The 23761-nt window shown below is 36.3% G+C and overlaps 1 protein-coding gene across 7 annotated transcripts in view; it reads right to left on the bottom strand.

The window, feature by feature from the left end:
• Thoc2 (THO complex 2) overlaps nt 1–23761 on the bottom strand; it is a 102433-nt gene that overhangs the window by 36103 nt on the left and 42569 nt on the right. For all 7 annotated transcript variants that reach the window (XM_027433499.2, XM_027433500.2, XM_027433502.2 and 4 more), the window contains exons 12-21: nt 22023–22218; nt 14078–14119; nt 13533–13663; nt 13331–13432; nt 9724–9808; nt 8726–8819; nt 8292–8372; nt 5988–6084; nt 2176–2293; nt 639–818 (exon numbers count right to left, since the gene is read on the bottom strand). In XM_027433499.2, coding sequence (XP_027289300.1) covers nt 639–818; nt 2176–2293; nt 5988–6084; nt 8292–8372; nt 8726–8819; nt 9724–9808; nt 13331–13432; nt 13533–13663; nt 14078–14119; nt 22023–22218 — 1126 coding nt within the window. The remainder of the gene's footprint in view (nt 1–638; nt 819–2175; nt 2294–5987; nt 6085–8291; nt 8373–8725; nt 8820–9723; nt 9809–13330; nt 13433–13532; nt 13664–14077; nt 14120–22022; nt 22219–23761) is intronic.

Raw genomic sequence — 23761 nt, 5'->3', positions numbered from 1 at the left:
ATGAGGAAACATACTAATGCTTATCTACACAAAGATACCCATCATATCTGCAAATCAATGTCTAAATAAATAGTTTTAATGAAAACTTCCCATCTTAGCTGACAATACTCCAACACTAGGTATGAGAAGCCCCCTTCTGAGTTGCTAACCAAAGACTGTCAAAGAGACTCTCTAAACACTTACTAAAATCCTTTAAAACAATAGACAGAAGCAGTGAAGTCAGCTCCTTTGTCATTGTTTATAGAATTATATTACACGCAAAAATATTTTTAGCCAACGAAATGTTTAAGTATTAGCGATCTTATTACTAAGCAATAAAAGAAAATATCTACTTTCCTGCAACTGAAATCACAGATTTCCAAAGATCAAAAAAGAAGGCAAACAATCTGATGCTGGCCTTTCATAAGATGGAATGCCTAATTGACTAAAAACCTTACATATAACATCTCCTACACCCATCTCTTAAATGTCATAATTTGCACCAACCTAGAGGCCCTATTTAGAGAAAGCCTATTTGACATTAGAGATGTTTCATATTCATATGACATGTACAAATATATGCTTTGAAGGACTTCACAATCTGTATTTTATCAGGGTTGAAGAAAATGATCCTCTATACCAAAGCTTCGCTCACTTACCTGGTCATAGAGCTTTCCCACAAGTTTCAAGTGTTTCTCTCCACCCTCCTGAAAAATTACCCCATTCCTCTGCTGAGCCATAAGCAGACAAAGAGGAAGAGCAAGATCATGGTCCAGCAGTGCATCCTTTAATCTCTGAGAAGATTTTTTAGTGTTTCTGATCTGGCCAAAATAACCACCCTGCATAAACAGAAGATATAAATGTATTGCTATATGCAAAGTATTCCATGCTGCCTCAGTGGAAAGAGACACAGAAGAAAGTTTAGACACAAACTTTAAAACATTTCTGAGCTAGGAGTTACAATCCAAACACTTGGAATGCAGAGCCAGGGGGATCAGGAGTTCAAGACTATCCTCAACTATACAAGTTTGAGGCCAGCTCAGGCTACAAGGGAACCTGTCTCAAAAAACCAGAAGAATACAAAGAAATGCCTGGCTTAACATAAAATGACACCAGAACAAACTAAAGCATTTCTATATCCTATATTTGTTCTCCTTAACAAATTTGCCTTAATGATACTATTGTTGATTATAATCTAGCTAATGGTAACTCAACTGTGTTTAAATTTGCTCTGTTTCCATTCTCCACTCTGTAGTCTCTTATAAAGAATTATATTTTATTCAGTGAAGAGATTTAACAGACTGATAAAGATTTATTGTAGTGAAAATATCAAGGAAAATGTAAGATCTTTCTTTTCTGTACAGATATGTTACTGCCTTCTATACTTTGATTTTTTTAAAGATGCAATTACTACTATATCATGGCTCTTAAAAAAGAAGGTAGCGGTGGTTTTGAGAGAACAAATATGGCTTTGACATTAGGCTTTAGGTACTTACATACAGTTTGGATTCTACACTATGACCACATACACAGTATTGTCTGCTTATCTGTGGCAGGTATGTTCTACAACCCACAGTGGATAAATAGATGGTAGCAAATTCTACACAAATTATGTTTTTTCTATGAATATATACTGGTGACAAAGCTTAATTAGGCAGAGAAACAAATTAGCAACAATTAACAAAATAATCAGAATGATATGATCAAAGTTATGTGAACAGTCACTCTCTAGTATGTTACTGTACTGCATTCATCAGTGTTATGGTGACATGAGATGAAACAATGCTTAGGCATAGTGATGAAGAATTAGAAAACTTAAGCAAAGGTTAACTGAATACAAGCATATTGCAATACAGACAACTGATAACTAAGACTACTATTCACATAAGCAATATGATATGCCAAGATGGCTATTATGTCACTACTAACTAGCTTGTACAGTATGGATAAGCTGAACAAAGGAAAATTTATGTGCCAAAAGTGAGCAAGAGAGGCTAAAGATTTTCATCATTCTATACAGAATGGACCTCAAACTAAAAAAATTATAATTTATTTATTTCTGGATTTTTTTCTCTTGAATTTTGAATTGTGGTTAACCATGGGTAATTGAAACCTTGAAAAACAAAGCCATAAATATAGTAGGACCATAGTACATCTGAATTTAAAATTTCAATAAACAGGAACAGCAATTCTTACCTCAGCCTTTAGCTGCTCCCCACCAGTCATGGCCTCTAATTGCTCCGTTGTCATTTCCTCCGTAATTTCGATTCCTGCCATTTTTTGTACCACTTCTTTCAATATTAGTAGATCAAAACTAATACAAAAATTAAAACAAACCATAGTTAAAACTTCAAATATGAAAAAATACATAATAATATCCTGAGAATCTTTATTTAAACATTTAAATAAAGAAGAATGAGAGGCAACACCAAGTCTTGTTTTTTAATTTTATTTTTGAAATAAAACAGTTGTATCACTTCTAGTACTACAATGAAAATATTTCATGCTTATATTTGATATATATTTTTTTGTTTTTGTTTTTGTTTTTTGAGACAGGGATTCTCTGTGGCTTTGGAGGCTGTCTTGGAACTAGCTCTTGTAGACCAGGCTGGCCTCGAACTCACAGAGATCCACCTGCCTCTGCCTCCCGAGTGCTGGGATTAAAGGCGTGCACCACCACCGCCCGGCTTATCTTTGATATTTTTAACCTGGATTAATTTGAAGCTTGGGCTAAGATTCAAAAATAAAAGTAATGTGAAACATACTAATATACTCTTTACCCAAACTTCATATTTTTACTTAGTTTCCTTTTGCCTCCTCCCTTCCTCCCTCTCTCCTTTATCTCTCCATTCTGCTTTGATTGTCAATAAATATGAAATGTCCCCCAAGGGTTCATGCGTTAAGGACTTGATCCCAATCTGGTGGCACTATTTTGGAAGGTTCTTGAAACTTTCGGTGAGGTCTAGCTGGAAAACGCAGGTCACTGGGAATACAGTCTCAGAGGCAGCAGCGTGTGCTTGGACCCTTTGCCCTCTCACTCTCACACCGTTTGTCTGCATCCGTGTCTCTTTCAGTATGTGTATGTTTCTCTCCCTCTCCTCCTCACTCCCTCCACACACAAACACCAAGTCTCTTCCATTCTTGCTCTCACTTCTCTGAGGTAATAGCGCTGTGTGACCACACCCCCTCAAGTGTGGTATTTTGCCCCACAATATACCAAAAGCAACAGGTTGCTCCCTCCAGACTGAAATCTCTGAAACTGAGTAGAAATGAAATGTCAGTTTCATGTTGCTTCTTCCAGGAACTTGGCACAGTAACAAGAAAGTAGCACAGATTACTTTACAGAATGAATAGGAGACTTAACGATTTAAACCATGCTTGTTTACTCCCTCAAATATCTAAGAATGCACATTAGAACAGAGCCATGTGTTCATACAACCACAGCTGTTACCAACTTTAATAACTAATATTTAATCTATTGTTCATAAATCATTTTCATCAGCTGCTCCAATAACATTTTCCCTCTTCACCAATTCAGGATACTCAGTAATTTTCTTACAGTAGAAAGCCATCCCCCAAAAACTCCAAATAATAAAAATGAATAAAGCCCTGCAATACTCATACATAATTAGAAAAGAGAATTAGAAAAGAGAGAGGGAAGGAAGGAAAGAAAGTGTCAAGTTGGGGTACTTGAGCCTAAAGTGAAAGGTTTTGTAACAACACTAAGCATGCTCTAGTATGTGTTAACAGGTATACATTTTTTGAGACATAGTCTCACTATATAGCCCATACTAGCCTCATCAAACTCATGCTTCTCCCCTAAGTGTTCTGGAAGTACAGGCATCTGCAACAACACCTGGAAAGGTATGCGCTTTTATTTGCAACATTTAGAACTGTCACTGGAAATAACACTTTGTGAATTCTATAACTTTCTTTAATTATATAATTTTTCCAAAGGTAAAAAGTACACCTATCAATGTACAAGTTATTGAACAAAGGTATACTTTTCTAATATTCTTATCAGGGTCTTTTCAATTTGCCATGCTTTTCCAAACCAAAGAGGCATTCAATATTTAAAACTGTGTGGTGATATAGTTTATGACTTATTAAAGCCACTAGAGAGTAAAACAGCAAAGCAGCCATACTAGTTAGCCATAGAAGCTAGGCAGTGGTGGCACACACCTTTAATCCCAAGACTCAGGAGACAGAGGTAGATGGATCTCTCTGTGAGTCCAAGGCCACCTAGAGAGATCTACATGAGATTGAATCAGTCTAAAAGAGAATTAGAGCTCACACTTTTAATCCCTCTGAGATTTAGTCTCCAGCCACTTTGAGGAGAGGCAGCAGTCTGAGGCTTGGTGGAGAAAGGATTACCCCCTTTCAGTCTGAGGTAGAGGTAAGAGCTAGTGGCTGGTTTTGCACCCTGAACCCTCAAGCACGCTTTATTAAATCATTCATAATATTACCACAAAACTGTTTTAGTTAAATGGTTACAAATATGTATTGACAATAAAGCAAACTAAATTATACATTAAAACTAGTGTTCTCATAGCTTGTAGAAAAAAAACAAGTAAAATACATGATGGGGAAAGTACTGTGTATGTTTATCTTATTGATTGTTAAATAAAATACTGTTTGGCCAATGAGACAGCAAGTAGACAGGACTAGGAGTCAAAGAGGATTCTGAAAAATGTAGTAGAGAAGTGCTGATCCAGGCAGGAAGTGACATAGCAAGGAGACTCATATTTAAGTGAAGGAGAAACAGGAAGGGCCACTTTTCCCCTTCTTCCTCCAGCGGTAGGATATGAGCCACCGGCAAGGAGGGACGCCAATAAGGCGTCCGATAAGATAAGTCTTATAAAATATATAGATGTATGATAATTGAGACTGAGCTAACAGATGAGAATCCTAGTCATTGGCCACACAGCTTTAAACCTAATACAAGTTTCTGTGTATTTATTTGGGCCTAACTCAGGCGGGCAGATTGCTTAAAGTGTACACATGGTGGTGGGGCTCGGTGGCTTTTGGCAGAAAGATTTATAGTAACAAATACAGAGGTGACAGAGATGACATGGGTAGAAATAGTGTCCCAACAAAACCAAGAAAAAAACAGATATCCCAAAATAGCACTGTCAGGAATTAATTTAACACCTGTTTTGAAACACCAACGAGCTTTTATTTTTTGCTGACTTTGTATCAGAAAATGTCTGTAAACAATATATAAAGTTATCTGCTTATAATCAATCTACTGGTGCTATGCACTCAAAGCCTAAGCATGCCACTAGCACCACAGTATTTACAAAAAAAGAAAATAATTAAAATCCCTTAAGTCTTACTTACATATCCCTGAATTCCCACTCAAAAATTGTTTTTTTTTTACAATATGCTCCCTTAAAGAAACATTTTATCAAATGTGCAATGTAGTAATCAACAGTGCAATATGTTTTGTCACAAAAGGATATTCAATATTCCCTACTGTGTACTCCAAAGTTTAATGGTAAAAATGAGTTAACTGTCCTTTTAATGAGTTATTTAGCCAAATACTATACTGCTAAACAAACTACTGCTCTGTATTAATTTTAATTCATATTCAAGATTCAATATACAGCCAGACATAGTGGCACATGACTCTTTGATCCAAGCAGTCAGGAGGCAGAGGTCATGCTCTGTGAGCACAAGGCCAGCCTGAACTTCCTAGTGAGTTCCCAGGTGGTGTTCAAGGCCAGCCTGGACTTCATAGTGAGTTCCAGGATGGCCACAGCAACATGGTGAGACCCCCATGTCAAAAACATTAATTATATGTTCTAAGGCTTAAGAGGTTGAAGGAAGAAAGATCTCAATTTTGAGGACATCCTGGACTGTAAATGAGACTTTCCCTTTAAAAATATATTGTATAGATTAAGTAGCTATGCCAGTTGAAATCTATGAGGCTTTCAAAGTAACAGTAATCTCAATGTTCCAAAACCAGCAGAAGTGCTTGAATTGAATTTCATATCCATACAATTTACCTTTTGCCTGCCTTTAATTGATTGGCTACATACTGAAGAAGACCAGCAAGATCAATCGGGTATTTACGGAACACTGCACCACAGAAACTAGCCAGACCTACATGAAATAAGAAATAAAAAAATAAAATGTTACAAAACAAAATGTAAAGCATAATTTCAACAAATTCAATTTCTAAAATAAAATGAAGTATGAAAAAATTTAAAGATTTATTTATTTTCATGTCATGTGTGTTCGTGTTTCCCTCCATGTTTATATGTGTGCTATGTTCATAGATGCCTAAGGAAGCTAGAAGAGGGTGTTAGATGCCTGGATCAGGGGATATGGATGACTGTGACTGCCATGTGGGTGCTGGGAACTCTTGTCCTCTTGAAAAAGTAGCCAGTGATTTTAACCACTAAGCCATCTCTCCAGTACCATATGAATTAAGTTTTCATTGACGTATCTGAATGGAATTTTACAACACCAATAACTAATATTTATTAAGTATAATTATATAAGCACATTATATTAATTCTTCCAATAATCACCTTAGGTTAGTATAAACCTACTGATGAGGCAAACTGAAAAGAGATGGATCACATAACTTGCTCATGGCGACAGCACAATCTAGAGCAATAATCCAATCTATGTACCTGATCAATTAGGACTCCGTCATGCAGAATACCACATCAACTCAAACAACCAAATGCCCACCCTAAAAAGTTTGAAGTCAAAAAAGGTTGTTTATAACTAAGAACATGCTATAGTTATAGACAACAACAACAACAAAAAAAAAAAAACAGGTAAATTTTCTAAAAGCAGACAGACCCTTTTAATTTTTTTTTTATCTTATGCATATCTGTGTCTTGCCTGCATGTGTGTTTGTGTACCATCAATGTACTCAGTGGCCACAAAGGTCTGAAATGGGTATCAGACTCCCCAGAACTGGAGTTACAGAAGGTTGTGAGCCACCACATCAATTCTGGGACTAGAACCCAGGTCCTCTGAAAGAGCAATCAATGCTCTTAAATATTAAGCCATCTCTCTAGCCTAGGAAGAGCAATTTTAACCAATAGTCCCTCTCATTTCCTGAAGGGAGAGGAAACCCAAGTGAAGACAAGAATGCTTAATAATCTGTAGCTATCTATCGGGTATTTACTAACCACCTAAGTAATTAGACCAAGTCCTATCCGTAAAGAGATTAGCCTTCAGTGGAGAATTCAGAAAACTGAATGGCTATTATGAATAAAAGGCTCTGGAGCAGTAAATTCAGACTTCTCTATGGGAACATTAACAAGGAAAGTTTTTTTAATGATACCTTTTTTGAAATCTAATGAGCAAACAGAAGATGAACTAGATAAAATAAGTGACCATGGAAAAGCATCTAAGTTGAGGAAATAAGGAACAAAAAGACAACGGAAGGCACAAAATTTCAGTATTAACGGAACTGAAAACTGACAAGAGGGGGAGAGATGAAGCTAGACTAGTAAGGGCCCATTCCTAAAGGACTTAACTTGTAGCACTGACTAAGTATTTCATGGGCTGAGTAAATGATAGAATGCTTGCTTAGTATGTTTGAGGGACTAAATGCAATCCTCAATATTGTAGGGGGAAAAATCAAATGATACAGGACAACAGAGTCAAAATGTTACAATAGGGAAGAGTATAACCTCTAAATAACACTAAGTTAGAAAGAAAGGGATTGTCAACTTCCAAATGCTTCCCTAACGTCACCCATCTACATACTAGCACAGCCCAACCCTGTTTAGCTTTCCGGATCAGGTGACAATCCACACATTCGGGCTAGGATGACCAGACATTGCTTCCTCAAATTCTATTATAGCAAAAAAAATAGTCTCTTGAGTAAAGAAAATTAATAAGTACTAAATAAATCTCTATAAAGACCCAAGGTCTCAAACACTTTCAAGGACAAGCTTGATATCCTCAAGAGCTCTTGAGAAATAAGCCCCTAAAAGTCTGAAAACATAGAGTATACAGCCCAACCCTGTTTAGCTTTCCGGATCAGGTGACAATCCACACATTCGGGCTAGGATGACCAGACATTGCTTCCTCAAATTCTATTATAGTAAAAAAAAAAAAAAAAAAAGTTTCTGGAGTAAAGAAAATTAATAAGTACTAAATAAATCTCTATAAAGCCAAAGGTCTCAAACACTTTCCAGGACAAGCTTGATATCCTCAAGAGCTCTTGAGAAACAAGCCCCTAAAAGTCTGAAAACATAGAGTAACCAAACAAAACATGGCAGTTGCTACTTCCTTAGTATCACTAATAGTACTATCATCCTTAGAAAAAGAAGAATACTTACTCTGAAGCCAGTTTGAGATGGTTGTGTCATCATGTTTCATTTTCTCCTTTTCTGGATTAGCTAAAGCTTCAATGATACAATCTTTCACACATTGAGAAAAAATTATTACATATGTAAGACCCTTAAACCCCCATATCTCCAGGGAGAAATAAAAATAACTATACTCATTGTATACCAATTCTCCTTCATTACCCTCTTTCTCATCTCCTAACAAGTAATATTCCACCTCTACCAACATGTTTGATAAAACTAAGTCTCTCCCTTTCTTTAACACAAAGCACTCACACCTGTCCATGCATACACACGCACACACACAATTTCTCTGTTTGACCTTAGATCATTACTAAAGGAAATCAAAAAGAATAACTAAATCATTCAACATCTAAATACAGGGACACATTGAAATCTATATATTGCTTCACATGAAAGGATACAGGCCAATACATCGTAATTCAATGAGGTGAGGTATTTCAATGAATCTACTACAGGTGTTATTAAGTTATCATACTTCTGGATTTGTGACAAGATCTGGGAGATAAAGAGTAAGTTGTATTAACAATATTGAAAAAAACTTCTGTGCTAAGTGATAGTCATACTTACCCAAAATTAGAAATAATACAATTAAAGTGGTTCTATTATTTTGCATTTATATATAAATAAAACATACATACTATCATTCCCCTATAGAGTATTTTCTAAGGTTACATTTTCTATCTAGAAAACAATTCTAAGAAGTCTAAACTTGGATTTTAGAATGGTAGGGGCTAGTCCTGTTTTAAATGTATGTTGTTTAGAGTCTTTCTAAAATGGATTCTCTACCCTCTGCTTTTTGTTTCAGGTACATATTCGTTGTCTTGGTTTCTGTTTTGTTTTTCCAAGAGAGAGAGAAAACATGATGTTGGGTGGTTAGGAAGGTAGCAAGGATCTGAGAAGACTTGTTGGAGGGAAAAGAATATGATCAAAATATACTATATAAAAATGTCAATGATAAATTTAAAAGGAGGGTAATGCTGGATGTGGTGATACATGCTTTTAATCCCAGCATGTGGGAGGAAGAGGCAGGGGGATCTATGAGTTTGGGTCCAACCTAGTCTACAGAACTAGTTCCAGGACAGCCAGGGCTACCCAAGAAATCCTGTCTTGAAAAACCATTTTTTTAAAAAAAGGAAGGTAGCATTGTTGTAACTAAATCAAAGTGAAACACTATGTAGACATTTTTAAAACCTAACAGTAGTTCTGTTGTATATTACTAGAAAAAAGATAAATGTGTTAAATATATTATGTGAACTTTTGATTTTAGCATAAACTGGCATTTCATCAGCTCTCCCCAAAACATCTTAAAATTTACATCATTTCATTTCCAATTGTGCTGATTTAAAGAAAACCAAAAGTAAGATAGATCCCTTAAAATAATATTGACTTCAAAACGTACATAATCAAACAAAATGGTTGGATTGCTGTGGCTCAACTTGCCAATTTGTCTTCCTGAAGGCTTCACATTTTCCTTGGTTAGCCGCCTACAAGGGAGAGAAATGTCAAGGATCATACATACTAAGTAGCATTACTCATCATGAGCTCTGTTAGATCATGAGAGGAAAACCGAAACATACAAAAATGGATCCATACGAACTACAGCATTTTCATCTACTCTGTAGTAGAAGTTGGACTTTCTAAGGGAATTTCAGAGTTTAAGAGATGGTTATCTATTGAGAATAAAACTTTACAAATACATGAAAACTTTTTTAAAGAATCATAATTATTTTAGATTTACCAGGCTTCATTCATCAGTTCAGGGATTATTTCTCCCATTTTCTTATTCAAGGTACACAATTTTTAAAATCAACAAATTATATTCCTTTCTTCTTTATTTCCTTTGCACTCAGCATACTTTTTCCAAGATTCAAAAAATCTGTATCAGTGAAACTTTTATAGCTCAACACAATTATCAAACAAATTCTGGGGCTGGAGAGATGGCTCAGAGTTAAGTTAAGAGCACCACCTGCTCTTCCAGAGGTCCTGAGTCCAATTCCCAGCAACCACATGGTGGCTCACAATCATCCCTTATGAGATCTGGTTCCCGCTCCTGATGTGCAGATATACATGGAAACAGAATGTTGTATACATAATAAATAAATAAAATCTAAAAAAAATTCTGAAGCTTTTCTGAGATGATTACATAATAAAAGCAGAAACTGCTACAAGAGTGATTTAAAAAATCCAATAATTAAACTATGTCATCATCAGCTTATTCCCCATCTTGTTTCCTGCCAACGGAGAAGAGAGACTATTGGTATTAAATTGAGACCACATTCTCTTCTGCCTTCACACAGTCCGACCTTTCCCTACTTCTAATGCTGCTTTTGGGTGGTTCTACTTGCCAATTTTTACACTCTACCTACTCACATACACTACTTTTTATTCTATTCCCTCTGTCTTCACTATCCTAAAGGGAAAAATAAGTAAAACTAAAGAAATACTTTCTTGATGGTGTCCTACCTTCAAGCTGCCAGAGTTTAATGCACATAAAACACAACCAATGAGCATTTGAAGAATGAATAATTTGAAAACTTATAAAATTACAAAAATAATATATTAGTATATTCCACTCTCAATGTAAAAAGTTTAAGCAGCAAACTCATAAAGTCTGGTGAAACAGTTACAGCTAAAATGTAACAAAAATCCAAGTATATTAAAAATTCTACACATATTGTTCTACACTAAATATTTGTATTCATGTATGCATTCATTCATATTAATGCTTACTATGATACAGCACTAACATTAGGAATACAAATATGAGAGCAGTTCTTGCTCCCAAGCCTGGCCAAACTAAAGACTCAAATTTAAAGTCATGCTTTTAAAATGTTCATGTTATTTTTTTGTTTGTTGGTTTTTCTGGCACAGTCTCACCTCAGTAGGTAATAAAGGCAGGGATCAAACTCCTGCCTCAGAATCCCAAGTACGGGGAATACAGGAGTATACCACTACTCCTGACAATTTTCTTTTTAAAAAGCTAACAAATTTGAGAATGGTACTTATATCCAAGCAACAATATGAAAAGTGCAAATAATATATTCATATTGCCTTGAATATACATAAAAATATCTGGAAGGATAAATAAGAATCTAAATACTGGTTACTTTACTATTCTCCTTTTGGAAAGAATTGAATGTGTGTAGAAAAATGAGATACATTTTACTGTACACCTTTAAAATGTATATATTTTGGGCTGGAGAGATGGCTCAGCGGTTAAGAGCACTGACTGTTCTTCCAGAAGCCCGGAGTTCAATTCGCAGCAACCACATGGTGGCTCACAACCATCTGTAATGGGATCTGGTGCCCTCTGTTGGCATGCAGGCAGAAGACTGTATACATAATAAATAAATAAATCAAATCTTTTTAAAAATGTATATATTTTTATATGGGCACAATGTGATGCTTTTAATCTATATCGGCATTATAAAATGAATCTGTCAAGCTAATTATCATTTTATTGCCTCAAAAAGTTACCTTTTTCATTGTGGCGTGAGTCTTAAAACTATTCTTTCAGAAATTTTGAAATATACAATACTGTTATTAACTGGTTACCACACAATACAATATATAACTAATATTTACTTCTTACATATAAGTGAAATCTTGATTCCTTTGAGCAACATTTCTCCTTTCATTCAAATCTCTTTCCCCCCAATACTTCTCTGCTAGTGCCTGATAACCACCTTTCTCACTTTAAAAAGGGAGAAAATCCTGTCTATCACAACATGGACAAAACTGAGGAACACTGTGGTAACTGAACTAAGCTAGGCATAGAAAGATAAATGTTGTAATACTTGCATATAAAATCTGTATACTCATTCATTTACTGAAATTAAAACCATATGGCCATATAATTTTCAAGAATTTTATATAATTACAAAAAGGAAAACTATCATAGTAATGTGCCCAAGTAGAATGCTAGCATAATTTGCCTAAAGTGTACTGGTGATACAAATCAACTTTGTTTGGCAGTATGTTCTGGGGAAGGCTTCAGAGCGCTGACGCTTGAGCTCACTTTCTAAGAATGAATCACAGATAGAAAGGAAAAGGCATGCTAAGGAAAACTTATACAAATAAAGGAAACAAAAAATAGACAGAGGAAGTAAGGCTACGAAGAGTATGGTACATTCGGGTAAACAAGTAGGCTCAGTACAGCTGTAAGTGTAATCATGAGGAAATAAGGTAGGATATATAGCAGAGCAATGAGTATCCCTCACATCTCCATGCTGTAGGCTTAAAGTCAAAATTCTTTCAAGTTCACCAAACCTAACAGCCTCTCCAGCAACTACTTCCTACAATAACTTCTTCCCCATTAAATAATTAGATATTTTCTTCTCTTGTTTATCTCCCTACACCATTATATATAGTCTACATAACAACAACCAATAAGCCAAACTGTGACCATGCACATGCCTGTTTTCCCAGTAGACAATGTACAGAGACAACAGCACTGGGCAAACACAGTATCATTACAAACTATTGTACCAAATGAAACCAAAGAATACATGACTTTTAATTAGAATAACCATAACTGGATTTATAAAAAGCTGGACAACTGACAAAATCCTTGTTGAAAACAAACAGAAGTGTATTTAGTATCTAGAATAATGCTAGCATAAAGCGTGCAATTTTCATAAGATTAAAATAATGTATAAGAAAGTAGAATTAATATCACTCTTATGAGCAGTCTGACTTTCAGGGCACACACATGGAGTAAGTAGAGAACTCACTCCTACCTGTTAGTCCCTAACCTGCGCATGCATACCATGGCATGTGTACACCCACATACATAGACACATGAATCTAAAACACAAAAATATTAACTTGTAATCAAAATGAGCTAACATAAAAATTAAGTCATTCTAGATGCAATACATAATTAGCTATACCTTTAACAAATATGTATAAGACTTCTCAAAATTAAGACTCTAAACAAGATAGCTGAAACAAAGTAAATTATATCCAGGCATAATTAGGATTAATATAAAAACAATAAAACTTACTTCATGATATACTTAGCTCTGTCTATTGTTTGAGCTTTAACTTTTACTAAAAGTGGGTGGCCATTATAAGTTTCATTCTTCCACTGGCCATACAGACGGTATCTTTAAAAAAATGAAATGAAAAATTAGAAAACATTAAGTGCTTAAAAGTTAATGTGCTAGAATTAATGAACAGGAGTTAACAATGTGAATAAGTACTTACCTATGTTGATAGGGAAATGTCTTAAACATTCCCCATAGTTCCTCAGACATGCAAGCATTGCAGTCCATCAAAGAAAGAGATGGAAGTAATACCTGGTCAGTAATGCTAAGCAAACAGCTAAGGATAACTTCCTAAGAAGAAAGCAAGAACAAAATATGTCATTAAGAGGCTTATTTCAGTATATCCCACCCCCCCAATGGGAAGAGCAGTCTTAAAGGAATTCTCATATATATATTTAAAAATATATATAAATATAATTCCCCACCCTATCATTGTCTTTTCTCCATCCAGGACAGTGAATGTGGTAAAAGATGCAAAGGAAGCAGCAAGGTAATGAAAGACTTAACCTTTTTTCCTTATATAGTATGGTAATCTTCAAAAGGAGGATATTAGTTTTAAAAGAAAATTTAAGCTGCCAAATACTATACTGAGCACATAAAGTATAAAATAATCATTTCTGATGATAGTTAAACCTTCACAGTAAAATACTCAGCATGCTACATTCTGACAAATACATCCAATATTTAATATTTTAAGTCTCTTACCGTTTTTTCTTTATCTTCTTGTTTGCTTCCATCAGACTGAAACTAAAATTTAAAGTAATAAAATGTTTAAAAATTGTTTCCCTAGTTTATAATTTTAAAAATTAAATTACATACTTAGTTGTTTGCCTTTTACGAACATGTATATTTGAAATACGACATATTACTAATAAGCATTTTAAATTTTCATGTATATTTTTTAACCTCTAAATAATTTTAAATCCACGAATTTTAAGTATAAATCTGAGGAGAGTTTGTTCCTTTATTTTTATGTGTGTGTCTATGAGACATGGTCTCATTTAACACTGGCTGGTTTCCAATTCTCTTTGTAGTCCAGGCTAACCTTTGAAGAAGGGCAGAGTCTCAAGGAGAAGCTCAATAGATGTGGAACCAGTCAGACACACAAAATGGGATAGAGGTAAAAGCCACATGGTAGAACACAGATTAATAAAAAATATGCGTGAACTTAAGTTATAAGTGCTAGTTAGGAACAAGCCCAAGTTTGGCCAAGCTTTTATAATTAGTAATAAGTCTCTATGTTGTTTATTTGGGAACTGGCAGTCAGGACAGAAAACTCCACCTACAATTCAATTATAGAGCAGTGGCCTGTCAGAAACAAAACTAAATAGCTATTGCTGTTTTCTTTGCAGTAGAGGACTGGTAATTTAGATAACACATTGTGTATCTAGAACGAGGCAGAAATAAGGATAGGCCATAATTGAAAAAACTAGGATTATAGCTTATTACAGTTTAAGGATATTAGGCTACCCCTTTTCCTACCATACTGTGATTTAAACAAACCTAATAAAACTACATAGTTTTATTTTGTAGAAATAAAATGTTTTATTCCAAAGAATTAGAATATTTTCATAGTAACTTAGCTCATTTACTTCCCTGAGTAACTCATGTGAGTGTCTAATGTCCATATGCCGATTGTTAATATTTCATAAGCAGGAAAATTTTTAAAAATATGGGAAACAAAACAAAGCTATCTAGAAGAGTAGTAAACATTCCTATTAAAAGCTCATTACAGCAAGGATTAAATGGAAATAAATCAGGAGGTACATGTAAATTAAAGTAATTTTTTAAAAGAAGATAAACACACTGTGGTTGTTTGAAAGAAAATGGTCCCCAAAGGGAGTGGCACTATTAGGAAGTGTGGCCTTGTTGAAGGAAATGTGTCACTGTCAGGGTGAGCTTTGAGATCTCTTGTACTCGAGCTTCCCTCAGTGTGACAGTCAACTGACTTCCTGTTACCTGCCTATCAAGAGGCAACGACTCTCAGCTCCAGCATCAGGTCTGCCTGCCAGCCACCATGCTCCCCATCCTGATGACAATGGACTGAACTTCTGAAACTGTAAGTGAGTTGCCATGGTCATGATGTCTCTTCACAGCAATTAAGAAAAAAACCCTAATTAAGACAACACTCCATTTATCTGTTCTTTTTCTTCTAGTTTACTCTATTTTTGGATTAGGGGTAACATAAAATATTACCCATACAATACTCTATGCTGCAGTGAACAGCATGCTGGCTGAAACAGGAGACATAAGGAAGTGGGTACAAGGTGCAGCTATTTACTGAGTGTCATGCACTTAGATTTTGAAAAGGACACAGTTCCTATCTTTGAGGTGACAACTCTTAAAGCTACATGATCTTGAAGTGCTTTCAGCATTTGAGTTTAGAATTTGAGTAAGACAGAACACTCAACTAGGTTTAGAAAGGCCATCATCAAAAAGAACTGAGGTTCCAACATCACTCTATAAAGGAAGAGCAGATGATGGCACTATAGCAATATTCAGCACCCAAAAAATTAAGAATTAAAAAAAATAAGATAGGCAATTATCAAGACAGGCGTTGAGAGAGTTGAGAAATAGAGGGAATTATAGATAAAACTAAACAAATAGCTTCCTATGACTAAGGACCTAATTTAGTGCTTTTAACCCTTGAATATTTTTTCAAATGATACTTAGGACTGTATATTACCTCTGATGAAAACACTTCAGATTTGTGACTAGGATGTCTGTAAAAATTATGGCTCTATTTTTACTTACATATTCTTCATATTGTTTATTAAATGCCAATTATTGAGTACCTAGTAGGTATGGCATATTAGATTAAAAACTACACATATATACCTCAAAAGTACTCTATGAAAAACCTTTTTGTTAGAAACAATCCAATATAGTCCCCATTAAAATAATTTAGAACTGTACTAGAAAGATGGTACAGCAGTTAAGATCACAGATTGCTCTTCTAGAGGATCCAGGTCTGATTATCAGCACCCAAGAGGCAGTTAGCAACTATCTATAACTCTAGTTCCAATGAATCCAACACCCTCTGCTGGACTCCACAGATACTGTACACATAAGCTACGTAGACACAATGTGGAGGCAAAACACCCATACACATAAATCCATGATATTTTTAAATAATCAAGTAAAAATTAAACAAAAATAATTTAGAACTTCTGAGGGTAGTGGCACATGCCTGGAATCCAAGCACTCAGGAGTAGAGGAAGGTAGGATTTTAAGTTTAAAGCTAAATATCAAAATGAAATAAGAATATTAATTTGGAGTTTAAAAATACAACTCACAGAGTTATAGGAGTGGGAGGTTACACTTGGAAATTCTTTCATTTTTTTTCCAGTGCTGGAAACTGTTATATATAAATAGTTCCCATTATAAAACAATAAATATCATGTACATCTAACTTTTGAACAAATTACAGCATGCAGTCATTTTACTTTGGCTTTCCCCAAAAGCAGACAATATTCAAGTGCAGGCAAGTAATCCTAGGAAGCAACAGTAACAAATGAGCCCTGTAGGTGAAAAGGGTTCAATACAACACAGCGCGTCTGCAAGCGGAGGCACAGCCAGCACTGCGGGCACCTCAGCAAGCAGAAGTTCATGCAGGATATGATTCAAGAGGTATGCAGCTTCATGCCCTACAAGTAGTGCATCGGGAGGCTGCTCAAGGTGTTCAAGGGCAAGTGCTCGCTCAAGTTCATCAAGAAGGCTGTGGCCAAGAAGGACAAGGCTCCCTGCAACCCCGCTCCCCTCAACAACTTTATGCTGCACGAAAAAGGCACATAAAGTTTGATCTGTAATTCATTTCCTAAATATGACTGAATACTTGTCATATGAATGAAGAAAATAAGATGATCTTAGTTCAAACCAACTATTATAAATGGCAATACAAATATAAACATCTCAGTAGTGCTTCCCTGACCAGTCTCATTGAAAAGCAGGGCTCTAGCATGTGTAGTTGTACACATCTCAGCAAGAAACCTAATGCTTTGTTGTGGCCTCTGTGAGCACTGCATACACATGCTACATAGACATCAGTGCAAGAAACTCAGCCAAAGGTCTAAAATGTCTCTAACTTCAGAGTTCCTCAGATGATTTGTATACAAAGTATAACAGTGAAAGTACACTAGGAGGCAGAAGAAGCGGTACCAATCACAAGGGTCTATGTGGAAAACAACTATAATGAAAGGTTTAGTTGTTTTTAAATATTCTTGGGCTGATAAGATGGTTCATCAGGTAAAGATGCTTGTCTTCAAAGCTGACATGGATCTGAGTGTGATCCATGAGACCCACATGGTAGAAGGAGAACTAGCTACAAGTTGTCCTCTGACCTCCACATAGCGCTGTGGAATGTATGTATACACACACACACACACACACACACAAAATAAATGGAATAAAAGTTTGCTTCTCAGAAGGGAAGCAAAAACCAAGGAGCATGGGGACAACAAGAAGAGGGAGTTGAACTACCTCAAGATCAGTTCTGCCACTCGTGGGCATATATGCAAAGGACACTTCATCCTAGCACAAAAAATATCTGCTCAACCATCTTCATTGTTACTATATTCTTAATAGCCAGAAACCACCTCGATGTCCTTCAACACATGAATAAAGAATACGTGGTACATTTACATAATGAAGTATTTCTCAGCTGTTAAAAACATGAAATAATGAAGTTTGCAGGTAAATGGATGGAACTAGGAAAAAATCATCCTGAGTGATGTATCCCACACCCAGAAAGACAAATATGGCATGTATTTGCTTTATATGTGATTATTAATCAATGACATCCAAACTACAGAGGGTGGCTATAGAGTAAGGGACTAGAAACAGATCTCATTAGGAAACAGAAATAGAATAGGAAGGTTAAGTGAGGACTGGGTAGGAAGGGGGAATGAGAGAGGGAATATGGAGAGAGACAGCTAAAATTAGGGCCATTTGAGGGGTAGTATGGAAACCCACTACTTCAAAGCTTCCTAAAATAAAAATATATGAAGGTGATCTAAACGAAATCAAATAATAGGAGAGACAGAGCCCCAACTGGCCATCTCTTATCACCAAATGAATCTTCCAGTATTGGGATTGGGGTACATCTAATTGAGTTGTTGGACAAAGGGATCCCACCCATGGAAATCACCAAACAACCCAGGCTGTTGCCAAGACAATAGGTTACTTTCCAAAAACTGATGGCAAGGCCTCATTGGTGAAGACAGTACCTACAGAACTCACTGAACATGGAGAAGTCAAGCTGATGCCTATCTAGAGCCTCCGCCCCTATATTCTGGTCTCTGGAACCCATACTCAACACTGCTTCAGTGACCAAGAACCTGACACTAAACATCTCAGGGACCTAGGGTAAAACCAAACATTACTGGTCTTGAAAAAAAAAAAAAAGCATCCAGGCGGTGGTGGTGCACGCCTTTAATCCCAGCAGGCAGGAGGCAGAGGCAAGCCTGGGCAGACTGGGCTGGCTTTGAACTCACAGAGATCCGTCTGCCTCTGCCTCCCCAGTGCTGGAATTAAAGGCGTGCGCCACCAACGCCTAGCCAACAATTTAGTCTTTAGACCAGCAGCATCAAGTATAGATTACATGATCATTAGGTTATTTCTTTTCTAAGTATATAAGCTGCTTCCAAAATAGGAGTTGTATAACAGCCTCAATATACAAATAATATTTGTTAAATAAATTTAACTGCAAATACACTGCTTGGAACTAACATCCTATTCACTATTTAAAAGCAATTTTATGAATTCTGATTGGATCCCGGTAAAAGCCTTTTAAATCTACAATACAGAACATATTGATGTGATCATAAAGCTCTGTTTCCTTTGGGCTAATTCATGTTTTGCTATGTTTTCTGGAAAATAAGGCCTCAGTATGTTGCCCAGGTGATTCGCAAATGCCTGGGTTTAAATAGTCTCCTGCCTCTGCATCCCAAATGCTGCAACTACATGCATACACTGCACCAGGCTGATAAAATATTCTAGTGAGCAAAAACATACCAAAATTCTACTTCATACTACTGGGGGGCGGGATTCATTTTCCTAATTTTCCTACCACAACTCTAGTAATGACAAGACACACATTTCTCGCCCATAGGTCCTGAATGGTCAAAATGGTTATCTTTCTTTTCCCTTATCCTTCTATGAAGAAAAGAATGGACTCCAGGCAAGAGCCATGAGACCATCAAGGTGGGAAGGTAGAAGGTGAGGAGAGAAGCGGATGGGGTATGAATGAACAAGGTAAAGTGATATATTTGTATAAAATGTCATAATGGAACTCATTATTTTGCACACTAACTTAAAAAAATTAATGAAAGATAGGAATAGAATGGAGCTGGCACAACAGAGCCAGCAACAGAATTGCTCGCTCCCATAGAAAATGGGGAAGAGAGAGCATGACGAGTCTAGTAAGTATGTATCTTTGTACCAATACTTACATATGTATCTTTATATGTAAGAGTGGTATACATTACACTTTTTAAAAAATTCTTGCAATAAGAGATAAGAACATTAATATTTTTCAAATGCAACAGTATTGGGTAAGTGAAAATATGATGAGAAATAGGCTATTTACATAGTCTCAAAGTATCTCCCATATTAGCTACAAAGGGAGAAATAGTAACTGTAGAGTAGAGAGCAATCTTGTGGTGAGGAACTTACCAAGTGATCAAAGCTTATGTAACCTGTAATTAAATTAAGTATTATAATACCATGTACCAGTGAGGCTATGAAACATCTAGAAGTCCCAAATATTTGCTCTCAGAGATGTTAAATACATAGACACTGTCAGTTTTTTTTTTTCTTTCTTTCTTTAAGAGACGGTTTCACTATGTAGCCTTGGCTGGCCAGAGCTTGCTATAATATAAACCTGGCTAACCTCAAAATCTTATAGAGATCTTCCTGCATCTTTTTCCTTTAGTTCTGGAATTAAAAGTGTGCACCACCAGGGGGTGGAGAGATGGCTCAGAGGCTAAGAGCACTGACTGCTCTTCCAGATGTGCTGAGTTCAATTCCCAGCAACCCCATAATGCTCACAACCATCTATAATGAGATCTCGTGTCCTCTTCTGGCCCATAGGCAGACAGAACACTGTATACATAATAAGTAAATACATCTTAAAAAAACAGAAAAAAAGAAAAAAAAAGTATGCATCACCACATTCAGCAATTTTGCAATTTCTTATAGTTAAACATATACTTATTTATTTCACTAACAAATCTCACTTCTGGCAATGCAGAAACATGCTTCCCAAAAGTATAGATATTTAAAGCAGCTTTATAACAGCCCCAACCAGAAATAACTTAAATATCCATCACCTGGTAAATATATCAGTAACTATGTTTCCATATAATGAAATATTACTTATCAAAAGGACTACTGACACATGTAATAACTCAAATGATGAATTTCAAAAAAAATCAGAAGAGAACATATAATTATTTCCATGAAATCATAGAAAAAGCAAAAGTATAATGACAGAAACCAGCAACACAGAGGAGAAACTAACTTAAATAAGGTAGCAAAAGGTAACAAACAGTATGTGTGATGAAAATAGTCTATTGATTACTTGTGGTGATTATGGCATTGGGTAACAGACAGACAGACATTAATCAAGTCAAAAAATTAAGCATTTTAAAGACTGGCGACACATGTCATATGCATATTCTATACCATGTATGTTTTTTAAATAGTCTGTTTTATGAATAAGGTATGGGCATTGCTAATAATATTCAATTTTGTGGTTTAAGTGGTGGACACATGGGTGTTTAGTTTTAGTATATATAATTTATTTCAATAAAAACTTTACTTAAAAAGAATAAATGGGGGCTGGAGAGGTGGCTTAGAGGTTAAGAGCACTGACTGTTCTTCAAGAGAACTTGAGTTCAATTCCCAGCAACCACATGATGACTCACAACCATCTATAATGAGATCTGGTGCCCTCTTATGGTGTGCAGGGATACATGCAGACAGAACACTCTATACATAATAAATAAATCTTTAAAAAATGGCCGAGCATTGATGGCGTGCCCCTTTAGTCCCAGCACTTGGGAGGCAGAGGCAGGCAGATCTCTGTGAGTTCGAGGCCATGGTTTACAGAGCAAATGCCAGGATAGACAGGCTCCAAAGCTACACAGAGAAACACTGTCTCAAAAAACCAAAAAAAAAAGAAGAAGAAGAAGAAATGATAAGCTGGGAACACGTACATACTTAAAACACACAAAATACCAAGTTCAACCCTGTCACCAAAAATAAGTAAAAACAGAAATAAGAACCCTGAGTAGTTTGAGGATGGAAAGACTCCAAACAACTAATACTAGTGATTCAAAGTGCATGCAGAAAACACAAGGAAATAGGTAAGGGGAAAGAGTAGTAAGGAAGCACTAGTTGTAACACAATTCACAATATGGATTCTCCTAAGGCAGGTATTTGATGAATCATCTACCTAGATCTGGGCTTGTAAAACACAGTCACCACTGGGACACAATGGACTTTCCATAAACTGAGTTTACTCAACACAACTTTGCTTAAATCATGTTTGCTCTGTTTTTGCTTTTAGAAATACTCATCAAAACAAATATATTCAGAACACTTTCATTTCAAATTTGAATTTCCTATTAGGAAGAAAAATCTTACTGACCTCCTTCATAAATGACTTGCCTATGCGCACGACTTTTGCAAATAAAATGGGGTCGTGAGAAAGGTGAGGGCCAAGGTAACAGAACATGTTGAATACATCCCTCCTCAAATCTTCAAAGGTCTCTACTTGCTTTGGTGCTCTCTTGTTTTGCAAAGCACTAATGGGTGAGCCTTTAGCACCTTTAGGAACACCAACTCTATAAAAAAGAAGCACGATTTAGAAAACTATGTACTATTGATGCCTAATGTCTTAACACAGTCAGTTTCTTATTCTTATATTTATTCTAATCACCACTAACTTTATTATAGTAAGTAATTCTCAAGTGGCAAAAAAAATAACAACAAATTCAACAAGTTTAAAAGCAAAGCTCAGAAAGAATGTTTCAAAATAACAACTTAAATAAAGGAACTCTCAATGTCGCTCTCAAGTAACATTTAACATATGAGTTCAAGTGTTTATAGGAATGAAGAGTAAGGGATGGGCCTCAGATGTATGACAAGATGAAATCAAACATTTCTCAATCTGGGCTCTACTACACTAAGTATGAGGAAGTGGTAATAGGTAAGATAACTGTACAATCAAAGTACAATACTAGAAAGGCCAGCATGTTCAGAGTTCTCATATACTGAGCATGTGTCCCACCTCTGAGAAGAGGCCTGCACTGTCTGCAACCCAGGTCGCAATGAAACCAGCAGCTAGTAGCTATACACAAGTCAGCAGGATGAGGCTTTTGAGAGGCCGAAAACAGACTCTAGTCTATGAGACTGAAGCCAGAGCTGCTACAATACTGCTCCTAAGTTCCCTACAAATAGGTTGATGTCTATAGAACTAATTGACAAATCTGGCAACTGCACTAGTTTAATTTCCCAATCACCAGCCTTACTGTCAGAATGCTAATGCCTTCACTCAGAGCCATTAACCCAAGAATAGAGAAATGCTTCTGTAAAGCTAATAAAAAGGGGAAAACTTTCTGCCTCCCAAGAAGAAAAGTTTTAAAACAGAAGAAAGGTATTTTCCATCGACCCTAGATGCTGTCAATTGGAGGCCAATACCAGACTGATCCAGACCCCTGAACATGGATGTCAATAAGGAGGCCTCTGCACTCCAGGGAGCCTCTGGTATATTTTTCCCTGGTGTAAGAAGGGACTTTGAGGGGGCTGGAGAGATGGCTCAGTGGTTAAGAGCACTGGCTGCTCTTTCAGAGGACCCGGGTTCAATTCCCAGCACCCACATGGCAGCTCACAACTGTCTATTACTTCAGTTTCAGGGGATCTGACACCTTCACACCAATACACATAAAATAAAGTTAAATAAATAAAAAAGAAGGGACTTTGAGAGCCCATCCCACGTGAAGGGATACACTCTGGCCCTGGACACATGGGGAAGGGCCCAGGAAGATTTGGTAGACTTTGCAGAGACCCCATTGAGGGCCCTACCCTGCCTGGGGAGTGGTGGGTGGATGGGGTGGGGGGTAGGTTGGGGATGGGGAGGAGGGATGGGGGTGAGGGGAGGGAGAGGGAGAGGGAAAGGGAGAAGGGACTTACATGTGAAACAAGCTTGTTCCCTAACTTGAACTAATAAATTTTAAAAAATTTAAAAAAAGAAAGGTATTTTCACTCTCAATAAATGCAAAAAGCTCAAAAAGCTTAACTTAAAATTTTCATATTACATTGCAGCACACATTCTAGAACACAGGGCCATTAGGAGAACAATCATGTAAACATGGCAGACATGCCCTG

Source organism: Cricetulus griseus, chromosome X (assembly GCF_003668045.3).
Source record: "Cricetulus griseus strain 17A/GY chromosome X, alternate assembly CriGri-PICRH-1.0, whole genome shotgun sequence".
NCBI classification, from domain to species: Eukaryota; Metazoa; Chordata; class Mammalia; order Rodentia; family Cricetidae; genus Cricetulus; species Cricetulus griseus.
This window is presented reverse-complemented; position numbering and strand designations above follow the sequence as displayed.